We start from the raw sequence: 21,129 nt of genomic DNA, 5'->3' as shown, positions 1-21,129 counted from the left end.
GGACTGGAATATCAGGTGTTGCAATGTGCCAATAGCATCTTTTACTTCTACTGATGTGGAGGCCTTTAAATGTAGATCCATGACCGTATGCTGTGCAATGAGACGGCTTTGAAATCTCCAGCAGGTGACTGACTCTGAAGAAGTCAACAGTCTGCAATGTAAATGGCAAACTTGAATTCCTGAACATTTTCAGAACTGTTCGGAAAAGAAAGGTATTGAAAACAAAAAAAAAACTTTAGTCTGTAAATAGACCACATCTTCAGTAATGTATGGACTATTTATTTTGCACACAATTCTTAGCATTTTTCTATGCTGAATCCTCTGGAATCCCTAACTATCAATACACTACATCTGTTTTTGGAAATTCCAAGTAAAAGTTTAAATGAACAGAAGTCAAGTGAATTGCAGAGTTTTGGCTGTTGTAAAAGAGATTCATGAAGAATTTGTGAATCTGGAAGACACAAAAGCAGCCTGAGCTTTAGGAGAGCATCAGCTAGTCAAGAGCTTTGGTCTGGCCTTGCTCTTCTTCTCTGGTGGGTAGAGGTTATTAGAGATGTTTTGGGAGAATATGATCTCTTACTGCTTCACTTGGCAGTAATCAGTGGCAATGGCCCTGCAGCCAAATATTTGTATCTGTTTGAAAAAGTGACAGATGAACAAAATAACTGACCGCTTCTGCTACCAAGATTAATAATTAATTATTTAACAAAGCTGACATTTAAATAGTATTCATTAGGTTTTAAAGTTAACAGTCCCTTGAGATCAATCAGAACAATTCATGTTACTCAAAACTAGGAGAGCTTAGAGGAAATTCTGGAACACTGGAGCAAATTTTCTTGGTGCAAAAGATGCAGAGCCTGTATATTCTTTACCCAAGGCAATAATTTTGTAATTAATGTAAAAGCAACTGTTGTGGCTTTAAATACCCCTCTACTCCAGTACATCTGTATACTTCATGTATCATATGGAGAAATAAAATGGCAGCAAGGATTTAACCCAAACAATTCTATCCACTTTATGTCATTAGTGCTAAAAGATCTTTAAGACTAATATGGTTTGAGCTCCACCAGAGCTAAGAGCTCTGAGTGGTTTAAGTCACAGTCAAGCTTACTAAAAGGTAAACTTAATGAACCTAGATACAGATGCTACTCTGAAACAACAAATAAGCAATATTGGCTAGCACTGTGCACAGTTACATGACACAGTGTTTAATACACTGGCAGATATAAACAGCTAGGGAGCTCAGCACTGATATAACTTTAGATTGGTACTGGACAGGCAGTAGCAATGCTGAGAAATTTTAGCAAAAATTCCCTAATATAGACATAGCCATTGATGCTGAAAAACACTAAAAAAACCCCACTAAAAAAACCCACCACTAATAGAGGACAGCTGATTGGTGGTAGTCAAATACATCTGTCTGAAAATAGAAAAGAAAATATCTGGGGTGGTGTCTGGCTCCATCAAAATCAATGGCAAATCTCCCATTGACTTCAATTTTGACTAGAATTTCAACCCTGTTTTCTGCATGGACCAGTAAGAGAAAGGTGACAGTTTTTTATTTCTTTCCTTTTCCAGTATAAAAAGTGCTCTGTTTGGAGAACTGCCACTGACTCTTCAGCATTTGGCCCAGTTTAAAAAAAATCTCTATCAGCCAACTAGCTGTACAAAATAAATACTGTCTCTTCAGCTGGCCTGGATAGTTTCTATGGCAGCCCCATACTTAATCTAAACTCCATTCTTTTTCCATTTCTTGCTTCTCCCTTCAAGCCACCAGCCACTTCACCCCTTCACTTTGAAGAGGCTCTTGAAAGCAGAATGTGAAAGACAAACTGTTTCTCTTCCTTTGGCAGTACTGTCCCTTTTAGAGAGAGACTGGGGTCTTTGCTCATAACAGTGAAGCTCCATCTATAGTTGTCATTTGCTGTCAGTCATTGTGTCTTTTGCTAAACCCAAAGGACCCAAAATTTTTTCTGCAGAAACTACAATTAAAACTCTGGACCACTAAATCCCAATTCTTTTCCCTCATGTCCTCTTTACTATTTTGTTTCAGAATGAAGTCATTAAGTATATTTTAGAAATCCAAAATATACATAGATCTGTATTTAGATTTGCAAATTATCACTGTTAATGTTTGCATGTATATATATGCAGATGTGTATTATTCTCTAACAACAGAAGTCCAGTGGATTCTGATATTTACACTATGTTTTGCAGTGCTATAACTCTGAGGAAATACGTTATTAAGTATAATAACATTTGACAAATTTAATATTATCAGGTCAATAGGGTAATTTTCTTGACTTAATTTTATTAGGAAATCCTTTGTTTGTTTCTCTTACTTCTATTTAGTTTTATTGGTGTTTTTTTCCAAAGACTGAATTTACTTGTAACTTGAGATCTGAATGCATGTGCCTGTTTCTTCTTGTAGTTTGCCAAACTGTTGTCACATAAATAATATTTATATTTATTAGTGCTTGGATACCAGAGTGATGGGCAACTTAGATTGAATACAACATTTAAAATTAGAAAGAGATAGATCCTAAAATCACATCTGCTCTGGAGAACTGAACTTTGCTAAAGCAAACTGATAGTTTAAGCTTCAGGTTCAGTGCATCTATGTCTACTCAGTCTGAAACATGCAAGTTTGGGTGGAACCCATACTCGCTCTACTTCTAACAGGTCAGAAGCATTGTCACCATTAGACTTCTCTCCCAGAGCCTCTGGCAATTTTTCAAGCAGTGGCTTCTGGGAAATATCAACGGTTGGCATTGTATTGTGACAGAGAATGTTAAACCAGTTGCTATTAAAAAGATGATTTCTAAATATGTATGATACCTCCATTAACTTCTGCAGGCTTAACTGTAAAGAGGCCTATCTATGCTGTTACTGCGATGGTGACAGAGAGGTCACTTCACTCACTGTAGTCAGCCACAGGTTTCAACAGGCATGGAATTGGGTTGACATTGCATACAGGCCAGACTTTGGCTCTTCTGACTGTATCAATCAGCTAAATCAGCTATCAAACACACCTGAGGTAAAGGATTAAGACACCTTTTTCCACACTTCACTGATAGGGAAACTGAGGTGGTGAATGGAATACACACGGTCCTGGCATTCAGGTCCACAGTCACAGCTGTCTCCTCCAGCCTCTAGAACAAACTGTTAAAAGCAAAGTAGGAAACGCTTTGAGGAACTTGTGTCCTTCAAAATATTCACTTCAGCTGAGGAATCTTTCTGATGATTGCTGTGTCCATGCATAATCCCAAGAATGCCAAAAGGATTACCCAAAGTTTTTAGATGTCAATTATCTGTTGCTCCAAAATATGCCCATTTCTATCTGCAGATAGATGTGTGCAAATTTGTGTTCTAGTCTACTCTGATAAATTTACTCATGATTCCCATGCATTTTTGACACTCAGGCTTCATTACTATCATTCATTATAACTGAAAGAGTTTCAGCTGATTTGTTCTGTGGCAATCTTTTGAGTGAGCTGCACGAGTTGTTGAGAAAAATACCCACCCTGCACATTTTCACTCATTAGTCTTCACTGGACATGGGGGTCTAACGAAAGAGTCATCTCCTTATAAAAAATAGTGCTGTCTGCTTAGTTACACAGTGCTGCCTGCTAAATAGAAGAAGGTAGCAATGAAGTGTCATGTTTCAAAGACTACGAGAAAGAGTTGGAATGGTGATAGACTGAACTAATGCATTCTTAATGAGAAGAAGCTCTTCTATTACTTTGATGGGATGCATGGAAAGAAGTACTGCATGCTCGGAAAAAGTAGAACTCAGAAAGCCATTTTTGATGCTGTTGGAGAAAGAAGGAACTAACTGTGGCAGAAGTCTTATAAAATTCTGCTTGTAAAATGCAAAAATTGTGTTAGCACAATCCTTTGATTAAGATGTAAATGCAAAGATGAGAGATGTGAGTGCTTTGATCCCTACACAACTAAAAGCTTTTGGAGCTGGATAAATTTTGGGCAACAGTACAAGCCTTGCAATCAATGTCTAGTTGACTGACCACTGAATGTTTCCAATGTCCTATAATAAATTTAGGATAATAATAAAATGCAAAAAGCCACACTTTTAATGCACCAGGGGTTACCAATGGCTTGGGTGCCCTCAATAGCAGATTTCTTAAAGGCAGCTCCCAGACATTTTGAGAACGGGGCCTTGGCCACACTCTGCAGGAGTGGAATACACTCTGCACACTCCTGGAATAAACTCCACACTCTGGAGGAGGAGGAATAATAAACATAAAAGAGTAATACGTGTCTGGAGGAGAAGTACATCCTGATTCCACATCCAACAATAGTTTTATCATCGGTCAGATGAGCAAGACACATGTATGAGGCATAGTCAAGGTATGTCAGTCTTTTAGGAACATCAGTGTACATCAACCAACAGTCTGTCTCCAGCTCTGACCAAATTCCAGAAAGAGGTACAAGATCAGACAAGAAACCAGTTGTTCCTTTGTATTCTGAGTGGAGAAAAAAGCCCTCCTCAGCCTCCATGAGTGACCACTGGGAATCCAAAAACATGGATTTAATGCAATGTAAACAAAGTGCCAAAGAGACACATTTTTCAAACCTCATTGATGCTACCAGCTCAGTATACGTTCAAGAGCTCACAAACCAATCTTAATTTTCTGTATCTAAGAGCACTTTGCTCATGTTTTATGATCTGTTTGATCAGCATTTAAAGCTCTATCTTAAAATAATGCTGGTTCTTTGTAGGAATTTGGAAGATCCCTTCTGAACTTCACTTTTTGGATAGTTGGAAATCTTCTAAATTTGAGACTATGATTACTCATGACCTGGTTTACAAACCTGTGCTGCCACTGCTGTTTTCTTATTTCTCTGTTATTTACATTCTGTATGAGAAAGAATCATATTCCTCAGCCACCGTGTTGCTAAGCAAAACAAGTGAAACTTTTAAAGTTTATCTTTGTATGACAAATACTCATTGCTCTAAGCATGCAAGTAGGTATTCTCTGCATCAATTCTCATTTAAGCTCATCATTATTTAACACATATGACTAGTGCTTTACATGGAATTCCAGAGGAGGTCCTCTCCAATGGTACTAACACTTCTGTAGCTCTACTAAAAGTATTTTGCCACATCCATTGTAGAACTGCATAAGCTCTTTTCACAAAACCACCTTCCTGGCTTTTATACTTGCATTTTCCAGTCTTCAGCGTTTCCAATTAATCAGTTCCATATTTATGCCAAAAATTATGCATTGTTTTAAAGGGGCGGGGGAGAGGACTGCTAAATTTTCTCCTATTCATATTACCTGTGCCAACAAAGTTGTCTTACTCTTTTCAAGTCATGAGTGAGTCCTTCTTGACAATATTAAAACCTCCTAACTTTGTGTTGCCCGCAAATTTTATGAGTGCACACCTAATTCTTGCTCTTAAGACACTAATAAACATATTGATGATTCCTAAAACTAATCCCTGAGAAAAACAACTACCAACTTTCCTCCTCTCAAATAACACCACCTGTAATATACCCTACTGTTGTCTCTGTTTATCCAACTTCTTACCCAACTGAAGTTTTTATACTACTTTGCATGATTTCCACTTAAAGTATGAGTTTCCTATGGGAACCTGCAATTTGCATTTTATATAATATCTAAATATATTAGAACTGACACATTATCCTTGTTTAAGAAACTGAAAACTCTAACCAATGCCCAAAAGTAATTATTTTAACCACAGATAATCCCACTGTAATTTCTCCCATTTTTAATTTTCATATGTGTTTTTAATCACTCGTTTCAAATCTGTTCTAAATGTGCACAGTGCTGAAGTCAAACTAACAGCCATGAAATCACTTGACATACTTTTTCCCCCACTTCTTGGGCATATTTGCCCAATCCGTCGTTTCGTACTTCTGTCATCTGGTACTATCTCCAAATGATATATATTTAAAATCTTTTCTACTTCTGCTTCCATCTTCCAGTGTCTTCAGTACTCTAGAACAAAAATAATATGGACCCAATGATTTTGTCACACTAAGCTACATATATTTGACTTCCCTTTCAAATGATGTAATTCCCATTGATTTATCATCATTCTTCTTAGCTATCCTTTCAATATCTTCATGTACATCAACTTCCTTGAAGTTGGGGAAAAGCATTTATTCAACAATGGGTAAGCTATACATCAAGAATAATGTAGGCATGCCTGAATTACCCTTCAGGTCACTGCCATGGCCTCACTTCATTACTTTATTTCTTTATTGTTCCCATATCTAAAAAAAAATACGGCTTTGTTTTACTTTTCTGTGCAAGGTACAGTTCAACAAGGCCTTTATCCATCATTCCTTTGCTTCTATATTTTTATAATGCCTGAAAAAAAGTTCTCCTTGATAATCAAGGCCTCTTCTCACTCTTGGGGGGTTTTGTACTTATTCTTAGTGCTTGCTTTAGTTATTTATTCATTCAGAGACTCTAGCTCTTTCCTGCAATTTCTCCCTCCTGTCCAGCACGCACAGATTATTTCCATTCTTAATGTAAATCCATCCTTTCCTGCATTCAAATCATTAAGTTCCTCAGGCCAGTCATCTTCATTCACTAATTTTTCTATTTTCTAAAAGTTTGCCATTCTAAACTACCAAGCCTTAGCTGCAGATTTATTTTTGTCCATCTTGCGATTTAAGAAGAACCGAATCCGTTCATAATCACTTCCTTCCAGAACATTAGTTTTTGGTCAGCTGTTCTGCAAGATCCTCCTCGCACTAAAAACCTAAGCTTAAAATAGCACAACACTTTGTTGTTTTATGAATTTCTGTACCAAAAAGTCAGTCTTCTGAAATGTCTAAGAATATCTAAACCTTGCTATTATTGATGTTATTTATGTCTATGTCTGGAAAATCTAAGTCTCCTATGCTCATACAATTTTCCTTATTATTTATTTCTTTATCTATTTATAGAGATGATTACCCACTTCCAATCTCAGCCTGTCAGACCATAATATCCCCTTCTCCCCAAATACTCTCCAAGTTGGGCCTTTTTTACCATCTTCCTTGCAGTGATTTTCATCCTAACAGATTATGTTTTATTCATGCCATCACATTTTAAGATGAATAAACACAATTTGGCTGGTTTACTTTGCTACAACTTCAAATTTCCTGACTTTTATGTATTTTAAGTTGCATCCACATAGGCCTGTATATAAAATTTCCTTGTTTTCTTTTTAGATTGAAGAAACCCCAAGGAAAAACAGTATGAGCTTCCCCACCCTTTCACAAAGTGATTATAAATGTACCTATTCATATTAGATTAACTTAACAGCACTTGGTTTGGTTTTTATTTAGCAGTATACATTAGTTATGAATAGTTCTTTTCTATACCAATAATGCTTTCTCCTAGTCACTACTCATCCACTTGAATGAGGTATAGCTGATACTGGAATAGCAAGTAGATTCTGATCAATGTACATAATTCATAATGAACAGAAAATGCGTAGTGTCCAAAAAAACCAAAAAAGACCAGAAATTTGAACAGTTGGGAACACCGGGAAGTGTAGAGATTTACCTCCCATCCACACTGTTAGCATGTAAATATGCTGTCAGATGCAGCTTTAACCCAAATTCTAGAGTTCTGTTGGGTAAAATTGCCCAGAAATCTTCAGCCACCATCTCTCATAGCCATCAATCTTAGGGTCTGCTTACAGAGGACAGGCAAGGAATGAATTACAGCATAGGCCCTCAGCAAATATGCCAAGCTCAGCTCTTCTTAAACATCGCTACAGCCTACGTTACAGTTCAACACAAAGTTTGCAGGTTGCCATTCTCAGCAGTAATAAGTTGTTATCATCCACTCAAGTATAAACATCACTATTAAAATGCCTAGACATTCTCTGAAGTGTTAAAATTAAGTCCTCCTGTGACTAATCTTATAAATGATAACCAAAAGACTGCATATCAACTCGTTTTATTTCCTATCTGAAGAAGATGGGGAACTTAACCTTAGATTTCAAAAAAATTTATAGCTAAGCCAGTACTGTAATACATTTCTTCCAGTCAGTGTTGCTGTGATTTAGATGAGAAGCAGCAAGAAAGATTTGAGCTGTCACACTTGACTTTGAGCTGCCAAGAAGAGGTATTGGAGGTTACAGGCTAAGGTTTAATTTATATTCCTCCTTTTGTTACAGGCAGAGATGGTACGTGCTGCTTTCCAAGCGCAAAGATCTTTCCTGGTGTTAGCATCCCAGTGTCAAGAGCCTCAAGAGGTAAGAAGAGTGACCTAGAGTTTCAAGAGGCAGTGTATTAAAAAGGCTGTGTTCCCATATGTTTAATATCATTCCCTGCATTTGCTTCTAGTTTATTTATACAGTGCACTTAGAGCCTTGCTTTCAGTGTTACTAGCATGGTGCTGTAATAATCAGAAAGCCATGGTCCAGAGTTAAGAACCTTTTCTGTACCAATACATATAAAATCATTGAAGAAACCAAAGGAGGTTTCCACTTATGTCTGTAAGAGGGATCAGTGTTTCTCTGGAAAGCTGGAAATGCCATGGAATAAAATGGCTTTTTGTTAGCCCCACAGGGATGCTATATGACAGACTTTGAAGTCAGGGGATAAGCTATTGAGAGAAAAAATCAATACTGGCCCCTAGACTCAATATTCTACGAACTGAGGTCCAGGTTAGGCCAATTCTGGAAGGAAGGCAAAGCATTTTGTCAAGAAAATGAAAAAAAAATTATATCAAGTTGATTTATATACTTATTTTATTGGCAGCTATTTAAATCCTCCCCTCACAAGTAGAAACCTCAGGGAAGCTGCAGAGTTGTTACAAAATCTTATTTGTACTTTCTGGAGGGCACAAAGTTTTGGCCAATAACATTGTATCATTCCTGTGAACAGCAATCATGTAGCCCTTTTCTGGGAGCACCCTTGAACCTTCCCTCTTGGAGTGTGCAGAGAATGAAGACTTCACTTGCACATTGTCTCCATGGCCTTCAGTTCTGTCTTTTTCCACTAGCTCCGTGCTCCATAGGTCATTAAACTACATATTTTCAAATCAGAACTCTCTGCTGCTGGTATAAATTATTGAAATGTTGCTGGCACTATTGTTCTTAAAGACACAAATTAGAAGTTTTTCTAATCAGTATGTTCTAATGGCAAGGGTACTCAAGTTAAAAAAAAAAAAAAAGCACAGATATTCCAGGCGAGACTTTAGATTTATAGAGTTCCAAGCAAGAAGGGATCAGTTGTTTTTCCAGCTGTCCCTGATCTCAGAGAGTAAAAGTGGGTCATGACTCACAGAGAACAGGCAGAATTCCCATTGGTACAGGCCTCAAGCAGTCATTTATATTGGCTGTGAATACAATCGCACCCAGTGGCCCACAAAACTCTTCATGCTTATAGGTAAAATATTCCCCAATGAACAGTTTCCGATGACCTATAATGTAATGCAATGTTCTGAAGTGTTGGTATTGTCCCAGGTCTGGTAAGAGTAAAAGCTATGGCTCACTCTTTGGCCTCCTGTGCTGATGTGCTATCAGTATGATGTTCTCTGCTTTTCAGGTGAGAATGGCAATGGCTTCTCCCCACTTTTAGCCTTACAACTTTCTGACGTCAAGTCAAGGCTTTGAGATTTTTTCAACCATGAAGTTTAGAAACTTTAATTTAAAAAATGGCAACAAGACAAGCAGAAAAAAAACCCCACAGATGTAATAAGAAAGCCTCCAGCAATCCAGAATGACAGTTACAGAAGCATTAAGAAAAGCAACAAATAATAAAAACCTTGCTATAAACATCACCAGAGCTGGCCATGTGTATCCATATGTCTTAGTTGCACGTTATCAGGCTTGCATAGATTTCTGCAACTTGTTGAAGTCAAGAAAGTATACTTTCATCATTTAACTATCTTTTAGCACCAAGGAAATGCCACATAATACATGTGTACACACCATTCCAAAATTAAAATACCAGGAATACTACAGACTAAAGTTCCTTTCTCAGTGAGAGCAAACCCAGTCCAGTTACTTAAGCTTTTTTAACAAAGACTGTTAGGTACACATTTTTTACAGGCATCCAAACACATGTTCTTGTTCGTTCTTTTTCTCTTTTTTGCACATATTTTTTGCACAGATACATTCAGCTGTACTATAGACAGACCTGAAAATAATTGAACTTGTTCAACTTGAACAGTATTTTCCATTGCAGAGTGTAAATGTTCCAGACATTAGGCTTTTAGTATCTCCATCTCAGTGAGGAAAAAACGTATTGTAAAGCCACATTGCTTAACCATTTTGAAAAAGCTGGTTATCACCAGCGAACCCAGGGGAAGGAAAGAAGCAGGGATCCTCCCCCCCATTCCCCAGGACCTTATTCATGTGATGTCATCTGGGCTCTGGTTGTATTTATAGCCTAGAGCCATGGAGTCAGTGTGGAATCCAAACAGGAAAGCTAATCATTAGTGTATCAGAATGCACAGAGTAGAGAAAAGCAAATGAAGATGACAGCATATCTATAAATGCAAGAGAAAAGAGAGTAATTCTGTCATTCAGCTGTCTAGACTGTTTGCTTTATAATGTAAAGCTGTGAATGAGCCAGCGAGTTGCGATTATGGCATAGTAGCTTTGTAGACATTCAGAGACAGCGGTGTGGAGACTGAGGGGATTTACTGAGTTCCTGTCATGTTGGGCTGTCATACATGGTGCCTTTAAAAAAAAAAGAGGGAGGGGAAAATGCCCTGGAAAAATAAATTAGCTCAGCTCTTGCAGCTTACAAACTAATGAATAAGGAATTCAAACAAAAAGAAAGCTCCTATATATATATTAATCCTTAGATTTTTTTTGTGCTCAGCAAAGAGAGAAATGTATATCATAGAAAAAGCAGTATTTTTTCCCCTCTGTGAAAATGTTGAAGCTCTAGTATTCATTTAGCTCTTTAACTCCTGCTATGAGTCACTAGCAAACATTTTCAAACAGTTAAGCTTGCAGAAGTTGCTTTTGCAGAGTTTTGCTTCATGTTAATAATGTTGATATTTTTTCATTTTGAATCTGTTGCAGTGCACAGCCTTTATTATCTGTATATGTGAAAATAGTAGGAGCCGAGAAGGTAATTCCAGCTGGCATACCAATCTAGTATCAACTGCAATAAATTACTTTGCAGAGAGCATGTTCTGTTACTTTTTATGGTCATGTTCTATATTTGTATGTGCAGTGGAAGAGATCACATGACAAAACCACTGGTTGATATTCCTGTTTGTGTATGTCCCAGCTAATGGCTGCTGGATACAGGCTCATTCAGCAAGATGGGATTCTTCAGTTCATCCACTTATTAGAAATTATTTTCTGACGCCAAACTTCAAACATTAAAGCAAAAATATGTCTATTATAAATTGTTTACTATATATAGAGATAGTAAAGAGAATAAAGAGAAGGGAAAATAAATTAGAATATTGCTATATTCTGTGAGAAGTTGTTTAGTTGTTTAAAAAGGTATTTTGAGACCATATGTTTACATGTTGCTTGGGCAATTCAGAAGATATATTTTAACATAAACCTTCACAAACCATTATGAAATAGTTTGGATCTGAATTGTCTATTTCCCATAGTCTAAGCCAAATACAATTCTGAATAAAATATTATTATTTTATTGTGTAATAATTTTTAAAGTTATTAGTGTTCCTGAGCAAGTTTTATCTGTTTAACAAATTCTTTTTAATTTATGATCATGAATACTAACATACGAGATCACTGCTCAAAGTCACTGCACTGAATTCTTTGTGAATGGTAGCTTATATACTGTCTTCTCTTTATGAGTTGTTTCATTTCACTTTAAGAGCTCAAACATCTTTAAGAGTTGCTTTGAGGGCACGAATAATGCATTGTTCCCATCCTGGGAACTAGTTAATGAGATAAGTTTTCATGTGAATCAATATAAACATATGCAGGATGAGCATAGTCATTGTGAGAAGTACTACAAACAGATTTAAATGACAGATGCAGTTCAGACTATAAATGATTACATAATTTCTCATTTTAAAAAAAATGCTGAGTTCATATAACTGCCAGAGCTCATGGATTTAATTACTAACATTGTGCAGACAAACATTCCAATTAAATACCTAGCTTAAATATCCAGATTCTACACACAGGTGTGAGGAGAGGGGTGGAAGAAAGTAAGAGGTAAAGGAGGGCTTTCCCTTTTTTTCCTAGAAAAGGGGAAAAAAGCCCTGAAACCCAAGAAACTGTATTTGAAGTTAGACTTCAAATCTTGAGGTTTTTCATTTTCTATAGTCAAGCAAAAAATCTATTGTAGGAACAGAATAGTTGTGGCAATTTCCTTGAATAAAGGACTCGTTCTCAGAATTTTTATGTAGAAATCAAAGATGGAGTTTTACAGTTCCCTACTCTCTCTCAGTATAGGATTGCTCAATTTTTTCTCTCTTCTATTTTTAAAGTACTTCAATAACAGGACTGCTGGGAGTTCTTATTCTGCATCCTAGCAGGATTTGTTTTCTAATTACCTTGACTTGCTTATGTCATTCCATTTCCCACTAGTTTTCCTCATACTTACTGGGATCACCCTTACTGTTTTCCAAAAATAGGAAGAGCAGGATACTCCTCACCTCATTAAATTATTACTTACTTATGCAAAAGAGTTTGAGCCAAGTTTTGCTGCCATTCTACTCGGTTGACTGCTGCAAACCTGCACCTCTGTATCTAGAAATAGCTTAAGGAAGAATTTGGTTCAGTCCTTTTAAGGTCCTCAGGTCCCACACTTACAGAAGGTGCCAAGAGTGACATGGACAGAGCCTGAGAGTCCTGAGGTCCAGAGGGAACCCCTTCCCTCCTCCTGTCTTCTGAAATCTTGCCAAACTGTTGACATATTTCTATTATCAGCAAGACTACAACTGCATGCGACATGAGGTCACAGCCACAGTGATGGGCAAACTGACAGTTTTCAGTCACTAGCCTGCTGCCTTACAGTGTTTACAGACTCATTTTTTTATATTGTTGCAAACTCTTACTCAGTTTCAGGTCTACTTTAATCCTTGATTATTGCTTCATTGTAAACATATTACCAGTCTCCAGATAGCCCCAACACCTCTTATCTCATAATTTTTTCTCAAAGGTGCTCAACTGCATTTAACTAGCCTCAAGCTCATTATATTTTCTGATCATAGAATCATAGAATCATTTAGGTGGAAAAGACCTTTAAGATCAAGTCCAACCGTTAACCTAACACTGCTAAGTGCACCACTAAACCATGTCCCTCAGCACCACATCTACACATCTTTTAAATACCCCCAGGGATGGTGACTCAACCATTTGGCTGTCCGTTCCAATGCTTGACAACCCTTTTGGTGAAGAAATTTTTCCTGATATCCAATCTAAACCTCCCCTGCCACAACTTGAGGCCATTTCCTCTCGTCCTATCTCCAGCTACCTGACAGAAGAGACCAGCACCCACCTCGCTACACCCTCCTTTCAGGTAGTTGTAGTGAGTGATAAGGTCTCCCCTCAGCCTCCTTTTCTCCAGGCTAAACAACCCCAGTTCTCTCAGCCGCTCCTCATAAGACTTGTTCTCTAGACCCTTCACCAGCCTCATTGCTCTTCTTTGGACGTGCTCCAACACCTCAGTGTCTTTCTTGTAGTTAACTTCAGTAGGTATCCTTGTACGACTTCTCTTTCCTCACTTGTGTTTGCCGCAACTCCCAGGTCAATAGCAATGAAAAGATGGATGCATTTGAGATTCAGTTCTGCCCCAGTGGTGCACAGCTGTAAGAAGCTCTTAAGCTCTGCCCAGAGACACTTAAGGATCTAGACAGTACAGAAGGGCCATGATCCATGCTACATCTCCCAGCCTGTACGGAAGAGAAATAGAGCCAGAGATGCATGTTATAGCACACTTCTAGACTGGCTCACATCAACACCACCAGGCACAGACTCCAGCAGTTCACATTCTGTGCAGGAACCAGGCTCCAGTAAGCAAAGGCTCCTTGCGCTTGTTTGCTCCAGTATGTCTATACTTGGACTAAGAACAGCATCACCCCAAAAGTAAGACATTATCAAAGATGATACTCTGTATCTTGTCTAGCTCCTCACCTGACATATCTGCTAAGCAATTCTGGGGTTTCTACAGACTCTTACAGGAATTCTGCTGTCTCCTAAAATAATGTCCTAAAATCACCAGGCTAGATTTCAATCACTGTAGCTATGTTCACATTCATACTGCACCAGTGAGATCGCACTGAGCTTTGCTGATGGGACATGCCCTTTCCCATGAAGTATCATATTCTTTATTTCTGCTAAACACAAATCCAAACCAGAACACTCCTTTCTCTGTGCAACACAATTGTTTTCCAGGATTTCTGGACTGTGCGTGATCTTCTAAAAGGGAAAGCACTGGGGATACAGCTGACTGAAAAGCAGGGCTTTTCAGTTCACAGGTTATTTCAATTTTTACTAATTTTACTTTGGTCTAAAACAGACCACAACCAATGATTTTTTAATTCTGATAGTTATGCAGACTCCAGGACTGCTTACTGAACCTGGCAGTCTTACAGTTTGTCTCTGGGGAGATCTCACATGAACTACATGAATGTCCAAGGCTGGAAGCTTGCACCATGTAACATCCCTGTCCTGGGACATGTGAAACCAAACTGGCTTTAGCAAAGACTTGTCAGATCTCAGATGTTGTGAACAAAGCAATTGTGGCTCAACAGATCACCATTTTCTGACAGAACTTTGCTACCCGGAATGCCCTGGGCTCCACTGACATGGACTATGATCACAGCAGCAAAGATGGAGGAGGAGTAAATCAAAAGGTTGAAAACAGTTCATTAGTATAATTGTTCTTATTGATTAGGTGTGGGAAGTTGCCTATGTACCTAAAGCAGAAGGACACTTCCTTGTTGAATATACTGCCCATGGAGAGCTGTAGTGGACAGGAAAACAATATATAGAGTCCATTTAAAAACCAGCCAGAGTCCTGGCCAAAAGCATTGGGTGCGACTCCGCACTGCTGTAAACTGACACATGCAGTTTGTATCAGGCCCTGGATTTCTCCACTAGTTAGAAGGTATTTGTCTTTCATGTTCCTCTCCATTTGCCCTCGCTCAGAGGTTACATTTCAAAATAAACCCACAAATCACTAAATTAGTAATTTGTCATGTGGGGTTTACGATTTGGTCTTCCCTGTTTTTTTCCCACAAAGCACAAAATTGCTACAGCTAATATTGGCTGTTAGATTGAGAATTTAAGTGCTATCTAAGAGGAATAAAAGCCAAATACCAATTAAGTCACTTTGGAAGCACACAAATGTGTTTAAGCTTCTGTGCTGATGAAGCTGACCAGACATTTCTGCAGATTTGTCTCTGTGTCATAGTCCTGCTGTTGCACAGCAGTGAGTTGAAGTGGCAAAACCTGTACTATTGACAAACCAACCAAACACTTGTTACACCACTATTTGAAGATTTACAGTCTAAGAAAATGAGACAAGAATAAATTAATGTCTCTCTGTAGTTAGTTAGGAGGAGATCTTTGAACCCTGAAAATACCAAAATACTAGAGGGACATGAATGTAGTGATCACAGAGAAGGATCTCACTGATGGTCTCTTCTGCCAATCAGAAAATGCTTGCAGAGAAAGCATTGGATTAAGGTGCAGTAGGTTATACTGCAATTTTAAGAGCAAAACTGTGGTACCGAATTTGAAACACTTTCTGCAAGGAGAGGTAGAGATAGGCAGTGCTAAAAGAACAGTTTGACAGCTGCCAACAAAACGTGGTAGTATTTCATTATGGAAGTAATAATGAAAAGGAAAAAAAAAAGTAAGCATTTGAGGAATCTAGGTGCAGCATTGGGAGACTCAAAGTTACCAACTAGCTTAGATTCACCACTGGAAAAAAAATATATTTTCTATATACTTAAAGAAAGAGGTTATTCCTCAGCCTAATCTGAACACCGATTCCATTCAGATTGTTGATACACAGCTACAACAAAAAAGATAGGCCTTTCTTAAAAGACATATATACAAAAAAACGGACTAAATTAAATTTTAAAGTCTTCTTTACAGATTGCCTTTTACAAAATACAAAATATGGGAAATTACAGTGTCCTGGTTTCAGCTGGGATAGAGTTAACTGTCTTCCTAGTAGCTGGTACAGTGCTATGTTTTGAGTTCAGTATGTGAAGAATGTTGATAACACTGATGTTTTCAGTTGTTGCTCAGTAGTGTTTAGACTATAGTCAAGGATTTTCAGCTTCTCATGCCCAGCCAGGGCACAAGAAGTAGGCACAAGACACAGCCAGGGCACCTGACCCAAACTGGCCAACAGTGTATTCCATACCATGGGATGTCCCATCTAGTATAGGAACTGGGAAGTGGGGGCAGGGAATCGCTGCTCCGGGACTAGCTGGGTGTTGGTCAGCGGGTGGTGAGCAATTGACCTGCACATCATTTGTACATTCCAATCCTTTTATTACTACTGTTGTCATTTTATTAGTGTTATCATTATCATTATTAGTTTCTTCTTTTCTGTTCTATTAAACCGTTCTTATCTCAACCCAAGAGTTTTACTTTTTTTTTTTTTCCCCAATTTTCTCCCCCATCCCACTGGATGGGGGGGAGTGAGTGAGCAGCTGCGTGGTGCTTAGTTGCTGGCTGGGGTTAAACCACGACACACAGTTAATCTAAAACTATTTTAGTTCTAGAATCATAGCCACTCATATTAGAAAAGCATCTCACTGGTGATCACTGAAGCTACCAGTATCTTATTCCTATAGACACAGGATGGGATTCTGCTCATCAGCTTTAACTGTTAAGGTAGGCATGTTGTGTAAGGTGTCTTTCTAGGCTCTCTTTACAGTAAATGGCAGCACCTCTAGAGTGCATTCTTCACATCTGTTAATGTCTTTTAATATATAGTCTTCTAACATCTATTAATAGGTGGAAAGAATTCCTCAGGGACACTCTTTCTTCATTTACAATAGAGGGAATCAAGTCTCAGCTGAAAGCAGATGCTTACCTTTTAAATTGTTAGAACTGAGTGGGGTGGATGCTATCCATGACATCTTTCATCCCTTGAAAGGATGAAATGTGGGATGGGACTGTACTAGGCTGTTTGCAGAGATAATGGCTCTGTCTACATTAATGTTTTAGTTCACAGTGGGACTATATTTTTCCTTCAAATCAGCCCCATTTTACTATGCTGTGATTCACATTGTAGAACAGTCTTAGGGTGTACAAAATGGGTATATTTCTGATGAAGTTAAATGGAAGATACACTCTCAGACAGCACCTAAACCACAATTTACAGCTAGTCCAAAACAGCCCCCCCCAAATGCGTATAATGTGAACGTAAGGTCCTCAGCACCAACTGTTTTGCTCTACAGAACCATTCCTATTAGGCTGCGCTACTTGCCAACATATACAAAGACAGCTGATTCAAATCAACTCCATGTTTCAAACTTGCACGTGAAAAATACAATGTAAGTATGATGGAGATTTTGAACTGACAGAAGAAAATAACAGAACTGTATACCATGGAATAAAGGTTATAGTCACGGTGTTCTGGTTGCAGCTGAGTAAAATGAAGGGGCTGCTAATCCGAAATGCTCTCAGCTTACTTTTACTGCTCCTACGCCAAAGGTTGCCACCCCCTCAGTTAGCGTAACTTAAAAGGGTATTTGTTCTCTTGCCATGGTTTTTTCATAATAGGTCAGGTTGATTTAAACACTATAGTAGTGAGGTCTGAATTGTGTTACCACTCATCAACATAAAAAATCTTCAGTAAACAATCTCACCCCTCAAAACAATGTAATATTAGCTTAAAAATGCATAAGATCTTAAAAACTATATTTACCTGCTGGGTTTTGTGCCTTTGTGATTCATGCTGGCAGGTTTCTGGACAACAATACCCGTTTTCTCAAATTAAAGCTGAGATTTTCAAGTAATCACTAGCTTAAGCAGCCAAAGTTTAAGCAAGCCACTCAGTTTAGTGTGACTTCACAGGCAAATCACAAAAATCACAAACCCCAAAAGTTAGGCTATTCTCCTCAATTAAATCCATGTGCCCCAGTCCTGTTAAACCTGTCATCTGGGGGACTTCTCGTGTGAGTATTGCAAAAATGTGAAGGAGAAGAAAGTTTGTTTGGTTTGGTCTGTTGGAATACTGGTATGCCAGGCCATTTTATGAGACTGGGCTGAGACTGTTAAATCTCTGAAGCCAAAGCCTAAGGCAGTTCTTGTTGCATGCTGTAACTTTTTTGGAGTGTTTTGGCTAATCACTATAGTAGTCTTACTACTCTTAATTTTCTAGTAAGAATTATAAGACATGGATCAAAGCTGGCTGGTTATTTAGGTATTAATATTTAAAAAGACCATCTGGTTTTAATAACTCTTTAAAAAGGATAAAGGTATACTGGGAATTACTTTTGGTATTTCTAAGTTGTGCCACTGTTGCATTTTTAAACATTTCAGCAAAACTGATATTATAATAGGAATGGTGTTTATACAAAGACTCTTAAATTTCTATTAAACAACTGTGCTGTGTCTTAAATGACAAGAAATTTTATCTAGCACATGCCAAAGGCATGCTGAAGATTTTTCCAACAGCTCTGATTCATCTCCCTGAATTCATTTTTTTCTTAGAGATACAGTATAGACAATCATTTTATTAACAACCAGCTGTTTTAATATTCATTGCAATAAAGAGATTATTCTTTTAGAACCCTCAGCACAACTGGTTCTGCATTGTAGAGCTAAACAAGACTGATCACTGCTAGAATTAATGAGCCTTTCTATACCCATATGCCATATACACTATAATTCATCTGCAGTTTAATCACTAACTAAAAATTTAGCCCTGACTATGGGGAGACAGAACTCAATTAAGTGATTCCTTGCAGGCCTGTATTCCTTTGTGTCCAACCCTTACATAGACACTTGGATCACAAGAAGCTTGCACAAACACACACACATTTTGTGCAGCCAGCCAGCAGCCATTGCAGAACAGGACAAGTGCACAGTGAAGGGAAGGCAGGCTGTACTGTTCTCCCAGTACATCTCACATGGGACAGAGCTGAGCAAAGCTTCAAGCCCTTTGTGGCTCTTTCTGGTGTCACTACAGTGCCAAATGAATGATTACTTTGAGCTACTTTCCTTAGCAATATATATTTCACCTTTAGAAGTCCCACAAGGCACTTTTTCTGTGAAATTACATAAATCCACTGCATGTTTATAAACAACAGATTCACTGGACAGGTTAAGTCCTGTGTTCTGAGGGACAGAAATTCTGTCTGTACCACTGATAGAAAACCCTCACAAAAGTGGTTGGGAATTTTTCTAGTAGGAGTAGGGGGAGGTGTGGGTCTTACAGTATCATTCAGGAAAATATTTGGCCCTAATTTTGCGTTCTTATTTGTAGATATCAAAGTGTTCTACAAAATAGAACAGCTATATTAGCATAATTTCATATATAGGAAGTTAAAGCACAGAAAGGTAATACAGCTTTTCTGAAACCTGATGATAATTTGGTGGGAGGCAAAGAGAACCCCCATTTATGGACTCCCACTTCTATGCCCTATCCACAGAAACATGCTGCCTCCCAGTGCTGTCTAGATATAGCAGGCATTTGTGGAGCTGTATTTTTAGCCCTGATGTTCTCTTTGGCTGGAACTGGGCCATGAAGATTCACAGTAAGCTAAGGACTGTAAATATCCCTTAGACTTTATGGGAGGAAAACTGGCATAATATCAAAGCAGAACAAGCACTTTCTTAAATTTCAGTTTTGTTAACTACTGTCATACTTGAAAGATTTCCCTGCAAAATAAGAGAGAACCAACCAGCTGCAGCATGTTGTAAACAAGCAAAAATTAGAAAGAAGAATTCCTGCAGACTTTATCATGTTATGGCAACAAAATCAGTTTTTAAGAACTACAAATCATGGAGGTTTCAGGGCTTTTTCAGACTTAATGACTTATGCTGGTCATTAAGCCATCAACAAAAAATCTTTTCATCTCCCAGTAATATTGTAAATATTTGTTTTCTCCCAACCCACTTTGTTGTAGGAGAAGACCAAATATCCCCATGCATTTCAGATGCGTAGGCCTTCCTCAAAATTACCACTAAAATATTAAAGCTCCATAGTTGGATCAAAATTCTTTAAAAAATGCAGAACCTTTTTTTGTCATGTTTTTTGGAGTGTCTTTTGACATATGTTGGTCCATAGCAGACATGCTTATTTTAAGGTGACATAAAATTCTGTAAAGCTGACGTCTTGTGGAATGGTGAAAAGAAATCTCTTACAGATGACAGAGATCAAGCAAGACATACACGCACATCATCTTGTGTGTGTCGTGGCAGCATAATGGGTCATAATTTAGGACATAATCCTCAAGAATATGAGGATCAGTTGTCTCCAATTCCATTAAACAAGTAGTTCTGAAAAAAAGGTGAGAAAAAATATGGAGGTCTGCTACATCCTGACTGATTTCCAAGTGAAGTACTAGGGAAAATCAGAACGGTGGACTCTCTTTGGTGGGACATAGTATAGGTTCTGTGGGCATACTTTTGTATTAAAGAATTGGACTGTTTTTATAGAATCATTTTAGAGGGTTGCAAGGTACAGCAGTTGTTTTGCTTGTAAACTAATGACTCCTTGTCCCTCAATGTGCTGTTTCTGAGTGGAAGAATTTTTCCCAGTAAGTTAGAGCTCTAAATTAGTTTTTCTGAGACACTGGGCCAGTGGGATTAACATTCACTTTGCACAGGAAAGAGCTTGGATAGCTTCTGCATTCATTCTGCTTTTCTCTTCACTCTAGAAACTATTCCTTCTGCTCAACAGTCATTCCCCTGGATACCATTCGTTTCTGATTAACACAGGAGAATTTCCCCAAACCATGGCTTGCAGGCAGTATGTTTCCCATGAAATCCTCCCATATAACTTGCAGCCAAAAGAAATTAAAACATTAAAACTTACCAATAGGGAAAGCTAAAATTGATACTGCCTTCAGTGTATTACTTTCTCAGTCTTGTTGCCAGATGATAAGAGGCTACTAACCCAACAAGTAGTTTGTGTTTCTTGCAGAAAGAACAACTTGGTTAATAACCTGAAAAGCTCAAGCCAGTGTAAAGACTCTCAAAAAGTTCCAGGGG

General features: G+C 38.1%; 1 protein-coding gene across 1 annotated transcript in view; it reads left to right on the top strand.

The window, feature by feature from the left end:
- CAP2 (cyclase associated actin cytoskeleton regulatory protein 2) overlaps positions 1 to 21,129 on the top strand; it is a 70,077-nt gene that overhangs the window by 24,817 nt on the left and 24,131 nt on the right. The window contains exon 4 of the mRNA XM_049824089.1: positions 8,167 to 8,244. Within this exon, the coding sequence (XP_049680046.1) occupies positions 8,167 to 8,244 (78 nt within the window). The remainder of the gene's footprint in view (positions 1 to 8,166; positions 8,245 to 21,129) is intronic.

This window comes from Accipiter gentilis, chromosome 20 (genome assembly GCF_929443795.1).
Source record: "Accipiter gentilis chromosome 20, bAccGen1.1, whole genome shotgun sequence".
In the NCBI taxonomy this organism is placed as follows: domain Eukaryota; kingdom Metazoa; phylum Chordata; class Aves; order Accipitriformes; family Accipitridae; genus Astur; species Astur gentilis.
The sequence above is the reverse complement of the archived record's forward strand: the minus strand, read 5'-3'. Positions and strand labels throughout refer to the sequence as shown.